The 18,755-nt window shown below is 32.8% G+C and overlaps 2 protein-coding genes across 2 annotated transcripts; one reads left to right on the plus strand and one right to left on the minus strand.

Annotated features, from left to right (window-relative positions):
• Positions 1 to 3,709: 3,709 nt before the first annotated feature.
• LOC130941457 (taxadiene 5-alpha hydroxylase-like) lies at positions 3,710 to 6,149 on the plus strand. Its single transcript, XM_057869965.1, has 4 exons — positions 3,710 to 4,260; positions 4,495 to 4,936; positions 5,356 to 5,543; positions 5,753 to 6,149. The coding sequence occupies exons 1-4, from the start codon at positions 3,769 to 3,771 to the stop codon at positions 6,056 to 6,058; spliced, it is 1,428 nt and encodes a 475-aa protein (XP_057725948.1). The 5' UTR covers positions 3,710 to 3,768; the 3' UTR covers positions 6,059 to 6,149.
• Positions 6,150 to 6,624: 475 nt separating this feature from the next.
• On the minus strand, positions 6,625 to 10,276 carry LOC130941508 (uncharacterized). Its single transcript, XM_057870041.1, has 7 exons — positions 9,863 to 10,276; positions 9,002 to 9,142; positions 8,542 to 8,907; positions 8,074 to 8,319; positions 7,590 to 7,682; positions 7,233 to 7,433; positions 6,625 to 7,138 (listed from the first exon to the last, which is right to left on the minus strand). The coding sequence occupies exons 1-7, from the start codon at positions 10,190 to 10,192 to the stop codon at positions 6,923 to 6,925; spliced, it is 1,593 nt and encodes a 530-aa protein (XP_057726024.1). The 5' UTR covers positions 10,193 to 10,276; the 3' UTR covers positions 6,625 to 6,922.
• Positions 10,277 to 18,755: the final 8,479 nt, after the last annotated feature.

The raw sequence follows: 18,755 nt of genomic DNA on the forward strand, positions 1-18,755 counted from the left end.
GCTCCTCCGATTCGGAGGCAAATTCGCAAATATTTTGCGAACGAAAAACCAGTTGGTCGAACCTCTTGCTTCTTGGCTCCATTAGTGGCTCGTCGTGGCTGCTCTTGATGTGTGTGTGTCACCTCTTTACCTTCTTGCTCCATCGTTCCAGTATGTATCTAGGGGAAACTTGGCTTACTTGTTCGAAGCTTAACACGCTTAGTGCGTGACGGCACAGTATCCCTCTCGACTCGAATAATAAGCATTGGCATTTTACCTCGGCTGCAACTGAGTCGTAGGTAACCGCGAACTTGTCGAATATTGAGCTGGAAACTTGTTCTCCGACTTCGTATACTGAATAGCCTAGAGCGGAATTCTTTAATCTGGTGATGCAATTCGCCTTTCCTCTGAATTGGGCTTGGACTTCCCTAAACTTTGCGTGGGTGTACGCATCTTGAAACTGAGCTTCGATGGAGGATTTGGTTGCACATGGTATGACCGTATGAAAATCTGCAGCATCTGATTCTCTCTCTGCTTGCTCCCTGCTTCCGAGGCAATTATCGTACTGTTTGACAAACTGAATGAGCGAGCTGTTCCGGGTGATGTACTTGTTAAAAAATGAATGCATGCTCTCGCTCCTTTGTGTGCTTCTCATCCCTGCCCAGAAGTGGTGGTCCAGATAGATAGGAACCCATATGTGACGGTCTTCGTACAGATCTGCATAATACACCCAAACACACACAGTAAAATACACCCGAGCGATCGTACAATTTATACCTCTGCTGCAGAATTTAAAAACACATTACCTGAGAGCCACTTGTTGTTTACAAGACCAAAATTCACCAGAAAATCGTTCCAATTCCTATCGAATGAGTCTTTGCTGTGAGAGTTCCAAACAACATGGCTCATTTGTTGTTCGATATCGGCGTGTCCCTTGTACCCGTTTAATTTGCTTGGAATCTTCTTCATGATGTGCCAAATACACCAGCGGTGAACTGTTGTTGGCATACAGGCCTCTAAAGCCCTTTTCATTGATGCGCACTGATCGGTGAGAAACCCTTTCAGAGCGTTTCCTCCCATGCAACGAAGCCAGCATTGAAATAACCATTTGAATGATTCAATTTCTTCGTTCTTCATCAAAGAGCATCCGAGAAGTGTTGACTGACCGTGGTGATTCACCCCGACAAAAGAACCACAGATCAAATTATACCTGAAACGAATTACCATGGTCCAGAATGCAAAATCATTAGGTACACCCCAACAAATGCTTAGAATACACCCAATGACACAGCCAATATACACCTCTGCTGCGGATTCGTAAAAATAAATTAATTTAGCATCATAAAAAAAGACAGTTTGTTACCTGTTTGTATTGTAGGTGGTGTCGAATGAAATGACGTCTCCGAAATACTCACAGGCGGCTCTGCTTCTTGCGTCGGCCCAAAAGGCCAGCTTAATCAATTGATCCTCCTCGAGTTCGAGCTCAAAAAAGAAATTCGGATTCTTCTCTTTCATCCTTAACAAATATTTCCCGAATTCCTTTGCATCTTCTTGTTCGGAAACATTCCGCACTTCCCTGCTAATGTAATTCCTCACGTCCTTTTCGATGAAATTTAACTCGCGGTGACCCCCGGCAGCCACAACAAATGATTGGTAGGTTTTGCTTGGTCTGATACCGGCCTCGTCGTTATTCTCTATCGTACGACGAATGGACATGCTTAGTTCCCTGTGCTGTTTGAGCATCTCTGCTTTGCTTGGACAGCAGGGGTGTGAATGATCCAACACAACCTTTGAAATGATCCAAGCACCGACATCCTTCAATGTGTGTATATAAATTCTTGCAGGACAGTTTAAACCGGCTGTCGGATTGGTCTTCTCGGTTGGAGATATTTTAGATTTCCATTTTCCCTCTCTGCTACATGTAATCAGTTGATTCTTAATCTCGTTTCCCTTCCTATTTGTGCACTGAACTCTTGTAGAGAAACCTGCAGCCTTGGCGTAGTTCCTGTAAAATTTTCCGGCATCTTCAAGGGTCGTAAAGGTCATTCCGACCTTCGGAACAAGCTCGTCATCAACAACAGAGAGAGGCTGCACAATAAACCGTGTCAGAACTGTGAATACACCCATAGATATGATACAAATACACCCAATCATGTCTAATATGATACACCCGAACCGAAACAACTCAACTACAGAATGACCTTTAAAGCCATAAACTGTCAATACACAGACTGCAGAATACACCATGTCAAAAACTAAAAACACACCCAATCATGACTGATATAATACACCTGAACAACAACAACTCAATTAAAAATAACAAAAAACCAGTAAAGTGTATATACACCCACACTTATAGCTAAAATACACCCAAAGATGAAATTGATCTACACCCGAGCGTCTGCTATAAATTCTAGGTAATTAAACAATGTTCAGCAATTTTTAAACTACACAATGCTATACAAATTACTGTAAATCAAACCTCAGGAACTTCACTAGATTCAAATTCATAATCCACATCGCCTGGATTCAGCGCAGAATCTGAGCTTGAAGGATCCATTATCTTCAAAACGAGTTCGAACTTTGATTTCAGAAAACAACAAATCAAGAGAGAAAACGAAGCTCGAGTTGCAGAGAGAGAAAAAGAGAACGTAAACGAAGAACATACCAGTGAGAAAAGAAGAGGAAAAGATCGATGGAGAAGAATGAGGGAAGACGCGCGAGAAGAAGAACAACCAAATCTCAAAATAACGAAAACGAAGAAGGAAACAAATATTTTAAATTTGGAAGTTAGATATACGCGGCATATTATATAGCGCGTGTAATCAACGTAGCTGGAGGAGCGAGTATTTTAAATTTATTATTTAATAAACTTGTAAAGCATACAAGCCCTAATGGCTTGTATGCAGAGCTTTTCCGGAATTTTTAATAGTTGAGTTTTCTGAGCTAAAATATAGTAGATTTTAGTATTTTATTATTATAAAGTAATATTTTTGTCTCAACTCTCAAATAAATATTTGAGACAAAAGTGATATTTTAACTTATATTTTATAATAGAAGCTATTTTTAAATCTTTTTTCCTTAATTTCACACACAATCAATGAACCAAACAAATCCTTACTATTAAATCTTATACTACATGAATAATAATACTTTTAGTATCTAATTCTTTTCTCACACCACCTACATTGTCAAATGGACAAGAATTACTTTCTACCCTGTCAACAATTTGATCTTTTAGGTACTTAAATCTTTGTAAACTGTTATAGATCTCAAATATAAAGAGAACAAAGCAAACAAGCAACAACAAAATAGTGTAGGCACAAGAAACCTTTGCCTTTGAAGAACTTGCCTATTTACATACACATATCCTCTTCACAGTTCTTATCTATGTTCTAACACCCATACTCTATAATAAATGAAGATTTTGACATCCTGAGCATTCTTGAGCATTGATTTGAAAGTTGAAAATTAGAGAAAAGAGACGAAAGAAAAAAAATACCAGCAATGATGTGATGATTACCTGTATAATAAAATAGCTAGAAACCATATATTTAGAAGCTAAACTGCCAAACATATCAATAATAAAATAATATTAGATCATACCATGTGTCAAAACATTATTGGATTAGAATTAATTAACTACTAGAGTTTCAATCGTTTAAAATATAAAAGATTCAATGGAAGGTGTACACAGCCGGCTGCAGCTACTCAGAGTAGTTTGTTTTTTTATAAAAAGCATCACTGAAACAGAAAACACTGCTAGGAATCTTTAGAATCCAAGAAACCATGAGTGTTCTCCTTGCTACTCTCCTCTTACTAATCCCAGTTCTTCTTCTTTTGATCAGAAGAAGAAAGCCATCCAAAAGGGTCCCACCTGGTTCACTTGGAATACCAATCATTGGTCAAAGCCTTGGCCTTCTTAGAGCAATGCGTTCAAACAATGCAGAGAAATGGATTGAACAGAGGATCAGAAAGTATGGTCCTGTTTCTAAGCTAAACTTGTTTGGAACACCAACTGTTTTGATTTATGGACAGGCTGCAAACAAGTTCATATTCGCTAACAATGGAGGCACAATTGATAACCAGCAAACACAGTCCGTTAAGATGATCATGGGAGATCGAAACATACTTGAACTTAATGGCGAAGATCATAAGCGAGTCAGAAGCGCGCTCATGTCTTTCCTCAAGCCAGAATCCTTGAAGCTGTATGTGGGGAAGATTGATGGAGAAGTTAGGAGGCACCTTGAGATGCATTGGAAGGGAAAACAGAATGTTAAGGTATGTGATGTGACTATGAAAAGCTAAACAGAATAGTGTCTAAGAAAAAACAAGTTGTACAATCATGCAACCTAAGTATTCTAATCATGTCATGTAGAGAGGGAAAAGAAGAGACATTCAAATCCTAACAAAAAGCAAGTTTACAGTGTTCCTTCTTCTCTAGCAATTGTAGTAGGCAAATCAATGTTGGAAGAAAATATTGTCTAACCTTCTGTTTTTTATTTATTTTGGTAGGTGTTACCTCTGATGAAGACACTCACATTCAACATAATTTGCTCTCTTTTGTTTGGTCTTGAGCCTGGAAAGCAGAGAGATCAGTTCCTAGTTTCTTTCCATACAATTATCAAAGGAATGTGGTCAATTCCTATTAACTTGCCATTCACACGCTACAATCGCAGCCTCAGAGCAAGTGCAAGGATCCAGAAGATGTTGAAGCAGATTGTGGACAGAAAAAGGGTTGAACTTGAGCGAAATGAAGCCTCTACTCACCAAGACTTGATCACTTGCTTAATTGGCATACAAAGTGCTGGTGATGAACAGGTTATCACTGAGAAGGAGATCATTCATAATAGCATGCTTGTCATGGTTGCTGGATATGACACTTCATCTGTTCTAATCACTTTCCTTATCAGACTCTTAGCTAATGAACCTGCAATTTTTGCAGCAGTTCTTCAAGGTATGAATATGATTAATAGATAATTCTGTGTGTAACATAAAAGGGGGGCATATTTCTGCTGAAATAGTCTTTGAAAGATTGCTTCACTGACAAAATAATCAATGGAGGATTGAATATTCATCCGATAATATCCAAAAGGTTAGCTTCCTTTGACATATTCACTCAATCCTAGATTTCAGTTGACAGAATTGCTTACATTGTTGTGAATAACCAGATGGCATGTAAGCATTTCTGCCAACCAAAAGTAGTTGACGTATGATTGAGTGATTTTGTCAAATAGAGCTAATCTTTTGGGTATATCAGATGAATGTTCATTTTTTAACAGGTTATTTCGCCGGCAAAGTTCTCTTTCAGAGGATATTTTGGTACTTCACTCAAACTAGTATAAGACATGTATGTATTTGGGTATGTGCTTGCAGAACAAGAAGAGATAGCAAAAAGCAAGCAATCAGGAGAGCCTCTAACTTGGGAAGACCTTGCAAAGATGAAGTACACATGGAGAGTAGCATTGGAAACTCTTAGGATGTTTCCTCCCATCTTTGGTGGCTTCAGAAAGGCAGTGACAGATATTGAATATGATGGATACATTATTCCCAAAGGGTGGCAGGTAAGATAAATAATCACCACTCAGACATAAACTTTCTAACACAAATGTGCAATTTCAAAGTTCCCTTAATAAAGATTTAGATTTACCATTGAGAGAAACTGCATCCAACTAATCTTAAGGGTGACAGTTATCAATGAACTTCGTTATATTATTAGTTATTCAATCATGTCAGTGACTAAAAATCTTTCTATAACTTTTCATGTTTATAGATCTTCTGGGTTACAGCAATGACTCAAATGGACAATAGCATATTTCCAGAACCAACAAAGTTTGATCCAAGTAGATTTGAAGACCAATTGTCTATTCCTCCATACTGCTTCATTGCATTTGGTGGGGGATCAAGAATATGTCCAGGATATGAGTTGGCCAGGATTGAAACTCTTGTTTCAATCCATTATCTTGTGACAAGCTTCAGTTGGAAACTATGTGCAGACGATAACTTCAGTAGAGATCCAATGCCAGTTCCAACTCAAGGGCTTCCAATTGAGATTTGGCCAAGGAAAAATCTTCCTTAAAAACTAAACCTTCATGTCAAGAACTGTAGTACCATAAATAAGCCATTGTTGGCAGGTTACCACATAAATTAATCTCAAGCTGGCTTTTTCATATGATTTTGTACTTTTTTCAATTAAATGCTGAGGTGAAGAGTAAGAGGATGTAGGGTCGGTTTACAATTAATGATCCTTTCTGATATTCCCTATTAAACTTGGCAAACAACCATATATAATAATAATAATACTTAATTGGTTAGAATTGATCAACGAGTAGTTCATAATAAACCAATTTTTTCACTCAATCATTTGAATGATTAATTATGCATTTTTAAGAAGAATTTTTTTTCCACTTTTATGATGTGGTTAAGTTAAAAGTACATTTTTAAGAGAATAAAATGAAATTTAACCATATTTTGCGTTTGTTTAAATGGGAAGAAATGGATAAACGGGAAAAGAACCAATGTCAACTAGACATCTAAGTTATGTGCCATTTTTCACAGCTCACAATCCAACCATTTCCAACTAGACAACTAAAAATGTAGCTAAATCAATCATGGAGTGGGGAAAATGTTGCAAGACTTGGGATAGGTTTTGTATCTGATATAGACATTTAAATAAATTTTGCATGATACAAAGGCAATCTTGTATATATTTACATGTTCAAATTTAGCTACAAACTATAAAGATAATCATAATCCATGATACATGAACTTTCTGATACAAGAACATCTACAATGTTGAACTGTTGATAACTTCTTATTTCAACATATGTTTACAACCAATATCAATAATTCATCTGGTATGTCCTAAATGATCCAAATCTAAGAGGCAAAAAAATCTGGTGAAAGAATCATCCCATGGAGTGGAGATGATGAGTGATGACTCCTAGCAGTTTTCAGGTCTGTAGTACTTTGTGGGAAGAGATGGGCACCTTTCATTCATATGAGGATACGGTTCCATGCTGTTGTATCCCGGAAGTTCCATTCGGTACTTTCCTTTGATCTGACAATATGGAAGCTTCACAGTGTCTCCATCATTGCACCAATTCGGCAATCGACTAGAGTTGTTCTCGAAGAAATTCAGAATGTATGCATCTTTTATCTGCATTAATTGCATAAAAAAAAAAGTAAGTCCATGTGTACTTGGTCAAGAAACTACTACAAAGAAGTTTTTCTAACTTCATAGACAAACTCACTGTAAACTCTGTCACTTGAACAGAACTAGCAATTGGGTTGAACAATCCAGCCGCTTTGTACATTTCAAGTATAAAAGCAATGCAAGAAGTTGACTTCCCATCACTGTAGACCCAGTCATCCTGCTCCGGAATTGTCAGCAATTGTTCAAAAGATGATCCACGCTTTTCAACTTCGACCAAAACTTGTGAAAGATCAAGTCCCTGTAAGTACACCAAAATATTACATAGTTGAGTTTTTCATATTAGGTGCCTAACAATATCTTGAATATACTGATACATACGAATCCAAAATGACCATTGTGTACTAATATATACAATAGATCACATCACAAGCATCTTCTGCTAAAACAGGCATACCTTAGTGCCTAGTCGTTTGTTCAAAGCTTCATTCCACATATTTGCAGCATATGCAGGTTGTAGTTGACTCCAAATTGTCATAACACAAGCAACCTGCAGAGGAACAAAGTACAAAAAACTCATTCATGAGAATCGTACGATTTGTAGCATGTAGCTAAAACAAATATGAGACATAGTTTACATATTTTGTAAATTTATCCTTCACTTTTTGTTTGTTTTTGGAATTAAGCAAAGACCTTTTTAGGTAGCAGACAAGCAATTACAATAAGACACATATGAGCTGATGATACAGTACTTGAAGAAAAAAAATTATATTATCTGTATAATTTGTGTCAAAGCTCATGCCAATTTCTGCAAAAATCAATGTTATGTATGATGATTCTCTGTCTGTCGGAAAAGATAAGGCTTCAAATTTAGGGGGAAACAACTCAAGGTTGCATGCAATCTAACACAATTTAATAAGAATTGATGATTTCATTAATACCACATTAGCATCTATAGGAGGTGGATAGTTTCCGGTTAAAGTGTCTATCCAACTGAAGATCATGTTGTGGTAACCATATGGCTTTCCTTCCATGCTTCTTGCATACTCCCAGGCAGCAGTCTCATTAAATTTGGCACGAACATCAGGATGCAAAGGAAGAAGTGCAATATGGGGATTGGAGTCATCTTCATTCAGCTCAAATTCCCACCACTCATCCCATGGAATCAAAGCAATTATATCTTCTCCCTGCGATTGAGAATGTAGGCTTAACTACTCTGTTGAAGACATGGTTAATGGAAAATGTTCTTTGAAGATAAAAAAAAATACTCAAAGCTATAAATACAGATTTCAAGAAATATTTCAAATTGCGAAGGATTAGTATAAAAGGAAAGTCATGGAATTATCAAGAAATAACAACAATATATAACAAATGATATGTAAACTGATAATGCAACTTAAATATTTTACCTCTTCATTTTCATGTCCTGACTCCCCAATCCAAAGCTTTCCATCGGAATCCCTTAAGCAAACGGCAGTGTGTCCAGCATACGCTCCACTAACCCACTTCTCTAGAGACTCAAAAGCACCCCAACGACCTCGGATCTTTGAAACAGCAAGGAAATCACCAGAGTGGATATCGTCAGCGGTGACATTTGTAACCCACGGCTCAAGACGTGCTTCGAAAGAAGCTCCCATATGCTTCTTCAAAAAGTTGATATTGGAGTTCTCACCCCATCCAGTATTTGTAAATAAAGGAAAGACCTCCCATAGTGCTTCAAGTGTTCCCAACATCCCAGCTTTCATAAGGAAAATTGATACCCCATGGTTTTTCACCTAATTGACAAAGAGAGTTAGTATCTCTAAAACCAAAACACGTATTTCAACACCGTACTCAATGATAGTGTAAAGAGGAGTGATGGCCACTTACATACTCATACTCAGCTTTGCCTTCCCACTCGCTGAACTCGAGTGTATGCTCCCGTGAAAGGAAATAATAATCCCATGTTACTCGATACGGGGTAGCAAATATATAAAGATCTAAGCATGTCCAACTATGAGCTTCGCTAACCTAGATAAGCATATAGATACAGCAATAAGTCAGCTTCCTTCTAAGACCAAAGACAAGTTTGCATCGGTAAAATTGGAAGGTGATAGAAATATAAACATAGAACTGCATACAGTAATAATGACTTATCAAAATAATGATTTGCGGAAAATCCAGTCACCTCATTCTCTTTTGATGCAATCTAATCTAGATGACCACCAAAGGAAATTTTCTAAACCTTCCAAATGTCAATCTCACCAATCAAATTCTACCAAAAACTACTCAAACACAAACTTGTATCTGAAGCAAAACTCCATAATAGGTCTGTTACCCTCTCCTCATTTAGGCACCCTAATATGTCGAAAATTGAAAATACTCAGGCACACCAAAATCCCACAGGATTATCTTTATACTTTTCCAACTGAATTTGGGGGGGATACAAGATAGCTAAAAAATCATGATCAGTTTCTACTTAATGCTTATCTTATATGCCAGTCAATACTAAGATTTCATAACGTCAGCAAAAACAAGGTTGCTTAATTCATCGATCTAATTCAAGTAGTAAACTACAATTTTTACAATAAAACCTATCTTAAAATCTCAAATTCAATATTTTCATTCTGTCTGTCTCTCTCTAAGAAATACCATCTGCCTAGATTGCCAAAACTTGAAATTCACATGAAGGAGTTAAACTAAAACAAAAGCTAATAATACACAGAAAAAAAATAAAAATAAAAAAGAGACCTTTAGGTGAAGGGTGCCACCGCCATACTGGGTTTGACTATTGTTATGGAACACCATCCAAGCCTTGTTCTCATAAAAGCAAGCACCTTTCCACTCGACTGAGTTATCCGGTGAGGAGGAGTTAGAGGCGGCGCCGACGAAGACCGGAAGAAGGTCGACCGCACTGTGGAGAGAGTTGAGGATCGGCCAAGAGAGTTGCTTTGGGAGCAGAGGGAGAAGGTCCCGAGGGTGAAATGGGTATTTCAAGGTCGAAACTTGGTGAGCCGTTATGATGATGAGAAGGAAGAAGGTGCTGAGCAATAACGTTTTGTTCGAGGAAGCCATGGACATGGGAAGAAGGAAGAGTGTGAATGTGGAACTGCTCTCTCTTCGTTTTGCTTATTTTGGTTTCGGACCCAACCATCCAATTATTTGCTTAGCTCTTATGTTCATTATTCAATCACCCTTGAGATATTTTTTCATTTCATTATTATTATTGGGCAAAAATTTTTCTCATCTTTGAAGAGATTGATTTTGGAATAATTAGTTTTTTTAAAAAATATCAATAAAATTTTTAATATAATAAACAGTGAATATGTATATTTTTTTGTTAATAAATAGTGCGACACAAAATATAATTGTTCATGTTTGGTTATTTATAATTGTGTATGTCTTATTACTATCACATGAATATGAATACAATGTAGTTTTAGATTGTAAAATATTTATTATCTTTTAAATTTTTATATATTTTTTATCAAATATTTTTTATTTATCACAAATTCTATCAAAGCAAATAAAGTTTTGCTCTAAAAATTATTATCTACGTGACTATCTTCTATAGATAGACATGCTAGAGTAATTAATAGTATATATAAGCATTACCATTAAATTTTAGTTGATAAATGGACAGAAGTATATCATATATTCACCATTTGCTATTTTTTTTTTTTAAGGATTAACTAGTCCAAAGTCAAAATTTTAAAAGATCCACTTGTCATTTACTTTTTTTTTCTTATGAGATCCAAAAGAGAATATGATGAATATATTGGTCGTTTTGGAGTTTTAGTATTATACAAAAATATGGCGACTATGCTGTGTATATATTAAAATTAACTATTAAATTAGTCACTAATATAAAATATATGTTAGAATATAAATATATATTAAAAATAAATTAAACTACACATATATTTATAGTTAAATTTAGTGACTAATTTTACTATACTAATAACATTTTTAAAATATGGTATAAGATAAATTCAATTTTTTTTAATTAATGGCATTAGAATCAAATGGTGTAATTTTGTTTTTTAATAATACAATATTATTTTAGAGTAAATCGAACAGATCTATTTAAACATTGAAAAATTTTAAATTTTATTTAATATTTATTTTTTTATTTTATTATCTATTTTCTACACCAAATCATTTTCATTTACAAATTGTCCTACATTTAAGTATAGTATATAAAAGTAAAATACACCAAATTTAATATAAAAAATAAACCCAATTAATAATTATGTCTACATCAATAATTAGAGATATCATTTTTTTATTTTTTATAATATTTTTTAATTTAATAAATTAAAAACTGATTTATCAATATCTAAATTTTATTTAAAAAGTTATTATTGATAAATATATTGTATATACGATGAAATTCGAATTTTTAACACTTATTCAAATAGTGAAATTGAATACCTACTCAGCCAACTAAAAAAATATATTATTGTCACACTTGGTGTAAAATTATATACAAAATGATGTGATGATTGAATTTTAATTTAGATTGATTTTATATAAAAGAAAGCCTCGATTAAAAATTTAAATAATGATTGATCAAGCCTTTTTCATACACATGGATCACATGAACAATCGTCAATTCGTCATAGATCTGTGGTAGTTGTTGAATGGTAAAACCGTCATTTGTGAAAACAAAGTAACTATAAAGTAATGATCTTGTGCTCAAGTGCATTAGAGTAGGGATGGGAGTAGTATCCGTACTCGCAGATATCCGCTCTACTCCTATCTGATCGAGTTTAAATTGTGGCGAGTTAATGCATTGGGCAGAACAGTCCCAGAATCCATATATATATATATATATATATATATATATATATATATATATATATATATATATATATGTATATGGGAGTAGTATCCGTACTCGCAGATATCCTCTCTACTCCTATCCGATCGAGTTTAAATTGTGGCGAGTTAATGCATTGGGCAGGACAGTCTCAGAATCCATATATATATATATATATATATATATATATATATATATATATAATTTTAAATTGTGGCGAGTTAATGCATTGGGCAGGACAGTCCCAGAATCCATATATATATATATATATATATATATATATATATATATAATTTTAGAAATTAGGGTTTAGTTCTCACTTCTCACTGTCACTTCCATTTAGTTTCCAATTTTCTTTGTCATTTCTTCAACTCTTTTCCAAGGACCATAGCCTCGGTTTAAATATATATAAAATTTTAGAAATTAGGGTTTAGTTCTCATTTCTCACCGTCACTTCCATTTAGTTCCCAACTTTCTTTGTCATTTCTTCAACTCTTCTCCAAGGACCATAACCTCGGTTTAGCTACACCAGACCACCAGTCAGTCGCCGACTCGCTGTCACAGTTTATTCTGTCGCAGTAAGCCGGTCGGCGTTGTCACAGCCGCCGTCGCTCACCAACCCAAGGAATTAGGGCTCAAATCCTCACTAGATTCCCACGTCGGCGTCGCTCCTGCTTCTCGCCGTCACTGTCCTCGCCGACTCGCCTCTCCGATCTGTGGTCTCTGGTCTTTGTCATCCCTCTTTCATCCCTCGTCGTCTTTCTGGTGACTGGTAAGCACTAAACACTCCTCGTTCACTACTTACTGCTTCTGTGCTTCTTCAATTTTTCTTTTTAAGTTAACTTTTTTATGATTTAAGTTTTATATTAAAATAATTAAACAAAAACTAAAATTAATTTTGATGCTCAAAAGATTCTTTAAAATTCAGTGCATGGAATCTTTGACTGGGCAGATTCTTGCTTTAATTTGAAAATTATGTGATAGAGTTATTTCTCTTAAGGTTCATAGAAACTCCTTCTATGAGCATGTTTCAAAACCTGCATTGCCTAACTCTTCTTCTTGTAAGAGTCTTAGTTTCTTGATTTAGGTGATAACAGATTCTTTGGGGAGTTTCTGAGTTTGTTACTAAGTTTGGTGGGTTGAAACAGCTTGATTCAGAGAACAATATGTTTGTTGGTTCAATTTCTCAAACTTAGTTGGAATAAAGCTTGAAAAATTGAAGTTGTTTTGGCTTCTTTGTTGATTGGTTATATGCAGAAGTTTTTTTGGCTTCTTTATCATTTTTATGCATTCTGGATTTTGATTTTATTCTGATTTTACAATTGTCATTGAGTACTGAATGGACCTTCAAGATCAGAATGATTTGGTTTATGAAAGGAAATATGCTCATAGTGTTCTAATTATGGAGAGAATCACAAACTGTTCTGTTTCCTTTGTTAAGAATAAAGACCAGAGCAATAATTTTCTGTTCTATTCTATATATCTTCTTATGTCCTAATTAACTTCTTTAATCCTAACTTGTATATAACTATATCATTATATAGTTCATCATTTTGATAAACAACTTTAACTTTTATCTACATTTCTGAATAATTATCGAGGACATATAATATAAATAAATAATTGTTGTGCATTTCAGTATGAACTATGAAGAACTTTAGGAAATAATTCTCTCTTTGTTTTTCATATATTTAGCTGAAAAAGGAATTAAGATCCCTAACTAGCTATTGGGTGTCGTTTTACTAAATGATAACTAATAAGATACTAATGAAAAGACATCACAAATGGTGATGGGTATGTTCATAATATGAAAATTTTGTTGATTCAAAATTTAAATTGTGGGGGTAAATAGAAGGTATGTATGTGAGGATGAGGACAAAAAAAAATGAAATGATGAGACAAGAAAAGATATGGAACCAAATAGTGGGTAGCTATGATGTGATGTTATAAAAGAGAAAATGGATCAAAATTCTTAAAAAGATAGTAACATGGAAATTAATTATTTTGATCGTGCAAAAGTCATGAAATAACATGAGGTTGGTGCGTGAGCTTATTATATTAGGAACAAAGAAATATTAAAAAATCAGTAGATGTATTTATTATTTTGTGCATTTATGCCTTGAATTATTATTTTTATGCATTTTTTATTTTGATTTTATTCTTATTTTGTAATTGTGCATTCTGATTTTTATGTATTTATGATATGATTTATGTTAATTTTATACCCTCATTAATTTTAATTTAATTGATGTAGGTGTTTTTAAATTACTTCATGGCTAGTAATGCTAGAGAAGACACACAAAGCAACAATGTTGCTCCTAATGATAATGAAATTGAAGTTTAAAGTAGTAATATTAATCCAACTTCAGAAACTCCACAAGCAACGGATAATGTCTCAACTCCATAAGGATCAACCAAGACATAATTCTATATAGTTCGAATTACCCTAATTCGAACTTCACTCTCAATGTAATTCGAATCACACTGATTCGAATTACAAACATACGCACACACCCACTAATTCGAATCAACCTTATTCGAATTACACACACGCAATCCAAAGTATAATTCAGGTTCAGTGCTATATTTGACTGCTGAGTTTGATTATTTGTGTTTGCTGAGTTTGATTATGCTCAAGTTCAGCGCTATATTTGACTACTGTGTTTGATTATAAATTGAGTTTGATTATACATGTTTACCAAGTTTGATTATACTCAGGTTAGGTGCTATATTTAATTCCTGAGTTTGATTATACGTGTTTGCTGAGTTTTACTTGATTGAGCAAACTCAGCAAACACGTATAATCAAACTCAGGAATTAAATATAGCACCTAACCTGAGTATAATCAAACTTGGTAAACATGTATAATCAAACTCAATTTATAATCAAACACAGTAGTCAAATATAGCGCTGAACTTGAGCATAATCAAACTCAGCAAACACAAATAATCAAACTCAGCAGTTAAATATACCACTGAACCTGAATTATACTTTGGATTGCGCATGTGTGTAATTTGAATCAGTCTGATTCGAATTAGTGTGTCTGTGTAATTCGAATCAGGTTGATTCGAATTAGTGGGTGTGTGCGTGTGTCTGTAATTTGAATCAGTGTGATTCGAATTACATTGAGAGTGAAGTTCGAATTAAATTAATTCGAACTATATAAAATTGTGTTTTGGTTGATTCATGAACTAGTTTTGATTTTGACTGACAGGTGTAAATTTTTTTCCCTTGGCTTATATCAGTGAATTGCCCAATTTTTTACATAGTACCAATTAATTTGTTAATTGTTATCTCTTTTGATTTTTAGATTTAAATCTTGATTTGCAAACTTTTAATGATGATGAAGATGTTGAAAGTGATCAAGAATAAGGGTTGAAGATCCTTTGATATCTAATATTGTAATTTCTTTATTATAGTGTTAAATTTGCAGTGATCTAACAATATTTTTTTTAATTTCAAGTTATTTAGTTAATGACATTGTATGAATTTTATGTTTGTATTTAATTTATCTATGAATTTTATATTTTTGTCTTAATTTATATATGAATAAGTTAAAATTAAAATATTTAATTTTTATAGAGGTGGGTAGGGGTAGGGCGGGTACCCGCAGGGGCGGGTTCGAGTTCTGTAATTTACTACCCCCGGGTAGTATATGAGTAACAGGACGGTGGAGCGGTGTCGGGTAGGGCAAAAACCCGCCACTACCTGTCCCACTGCCACCCCAAATTAGAGATCTATGTGTTTATAACTCACAGCAGAAGAAAAAAAAACTAATCTTAAATATTTATTTTATATTTAAACTTTATTCCAATAATAATATATGGATCAGATCTAAATATCTAAATTTAAAATTCAAGTTTAGAAATAGAATAACTAATTATAATCAAATCTCATTTAATATTCTCAATTATCATACTATTATTATATTCTTGGTACTAGTAAAGAATACAATAATATTCTATTTGAATTAATATAATTATTTATTTGATCAAATCAAAATAATAATTAGATAATTCTACAACAAAGATTAGAACACTCGTTAGTGTGTAACCCTATAGGTTCAATACTAAGCGGGTAGTAAATTAGTAATACTAAATTTACTAATCAAGGTTGGTGTCGAGCAACATTCCTTAACGACCCGATAGTATGAAGTAATATATTTTTACTAAGAACCTTAGAAGAACAAAGTATAATTTCTTCCATCTTTTTCGCTCTTGGTTAACCCTTAGAGTATGGTTTAATTGTCAAATTCTAACTTGTTACCATTATTATAATGAACTGTAAATGACTTAAAAAACTCATTTCTTCATTCATTCAGTCCCCTTAGCCAAGGTTTCATTCATCTCAGTTATTATAATCATAGAGTTCAAACTCTTTACTAAGAGTTAACGGATTTTTTATTCACTAATAATTAATTCTACAAGTATTTAAATCATACACAATATCCATTCAACTAGCACTTTAGGGTATTAGGTGTCCGGAATCAAAGTATAATAAATACATTGTTAATTACTATGACAACCGCATGTCAAAAGAAACTCTATTACTATATTCATCTTGAGAATATCCTATGACAAATATGCGGTAATTATAACCATTAGGAATTCTTAAAGTAAGTCGGTTCAATGGTTATATCTCTATATGCACTATCTATATATATAATTTAATAAATAAGATCTATTATATTGACTGTTATAATGTCCTTTTTAATAATTCTATAACAAAAAATAATTTAGATTAAATTATAAAAGATTGATCTCTTAATATTATGATCACTATTACAATGATAAATCTCTAAATTTAATCAAAAACCTTATTATATTAACATTTTAATATAATAACAATAATAAATTATTTGACACATGATCAATTAGATTGTGGTCATACTACTTATTCCCAATAATATACTCCGGCTTTATGTCCTTTATCAGATATCAGATAAGAATATTTTATGGTAAAATAATTAAAATATTAATATATATTTTATCAAAATAGTTTAATTAAATATATTAAAATACTTCAACTATTATTTTCGATGGTCTCATATAAATAATTCTTAATATTGAAGCAATTTGAGTGACAACTAAATAGCTTGTTTTTTTCTGGCCCTTTCAAAAGTTTTATATAAATACAAAAATTCTCATTGGCTTAAACAATGAAGGAAACAAAATTGTATACATAAAATTAAATAATAAAAAATTATTTAAAATATTTATAATAATTAATAAATACTTATTCACGTGACCGTAAAGTGTCCATAATAAATTAATAAAAAATAATATTATACATCTAAATTTTTTTATTAATTAAATATAATTAAATTAATTTAATATAATAAAATTAATTATGCTAATATTATTTTAAATTTTATTATTTAATTTAACTAGACTTAATTCATAAAAAAATTTAGATGTATAGTATTATTCTAAGTTTCTAACTAATAACCTATCTGGTGTTAGCCAACCGAGAAGGAATTTGAGAGAAAATAACAAGACAGCATTCTTCTCCTTCGATGGTAGTTTCATCGTTATTGTTCCTGCTCATATCCCTCAATTTTCACCAGCTTCCTCTCTTTCTTTTTATCTGGAACTGGAACTAGATTTGTGTAAAAAGCTAATATTTTAAATAAATAAAATAATAATAAAAAATTTTGAATTTTATAATTGAATAATAATAATAATTAGTTTGATCAATTTAAATTTTTTTAACATTGTTTTGAATTATAATTTGATAACTTTAATTGTTTTTAAATCTTATATGATATTATTGTTAGTACTTTATATTTTTACAAATCATATATTATATTTCATGAAAAAAAAAATAAAGATTAGGATATGATGGATTTGAATCTGTAATGTAAAGTACCTGCAAGTATGGTTTGGAGAGAAAAATAAAATATCTGCAAATAACAGAATAGATAATGAAACAAATAGTTAATATTTGAGATGGATATAACCGCAGTACTCTATTCTATTGTCATCTCTACCTTTTATTCCATCTTATGAAACCAAAAATGACATGAGATGAAGATATGAATGAGGTTGCAAAAGTAGCACAGTTATGCATGTAGTTGTACCTTGTAACAAACCATAGAGCATGCTTTTTATAGCATGATCAATTCATCAATAATTGACCATTCATATATTGCTTTTTTTTTTTTTCATTCAGTATGGTCCAAAAAAAGTTTATTTATATTAGTATAGAAAGACATTCAATAGAGTTTGTGGCAGGTGAAGAATGCCTAAAAAAACAGTTGTGGCATCCTAATGAAATGCAACAAACTTATCAGATTATACCTTCAATTTTTGAGCCATTAATACAATGTCTTTATCATGGTAATGTCCTATGTAGGCGAACTCCTAACACTTGCTTAAACGGACGAGCGAACTGGCCACTCATTCAATACAAGTTGGTTCATAAAATTTTGCAAATTACTCTATCTATTTTTTTAAAGATTATGCTACGTATACACTAAAATTAGTTACCAAAGACAGTCACCAATATAAAATACATGTTGGAATACAAATACACATTGAAAATAAATTAAAGGGTTAAGTATGATTTCGTTCCTGAAGTATAGGCCGAAAATTTTTTTTGTCCCCAACCTTTTTTTGCATACAAAATTATTCCTAAGATTTAAAACCAAATTTTAAAATTGTCCTTTTTACTTAAATATTAAAATTTTAAACCAAATTACCTATTACAAAAAAATTATAAAATATAAAAAAAATAAGAGAAAGAAAATGTTTCTGCTCTTACAAAGGGGCAAGTAAAGAAGAAGAAGGAGGAAGGGAAGAAGTAGAATAAATTGTCCACGAT

The sequence above is a fragment of the Arachis stenosperma genome, chromosome 7, assembly GCF_014773155.1.
Source record: "Arachis stenosperma cultivar V10309 chromosome 7, arast.V10309.gnm1.PFL2, whole genome shotgun sequence".
In the NCBI taxonomy this organism is placed as follows: Eukaryota; Viridiplantae; Streptophyta; class Magnoliopsida; order Fabales; family Fabaceae; genus Arachis; species Arachis stenosperma.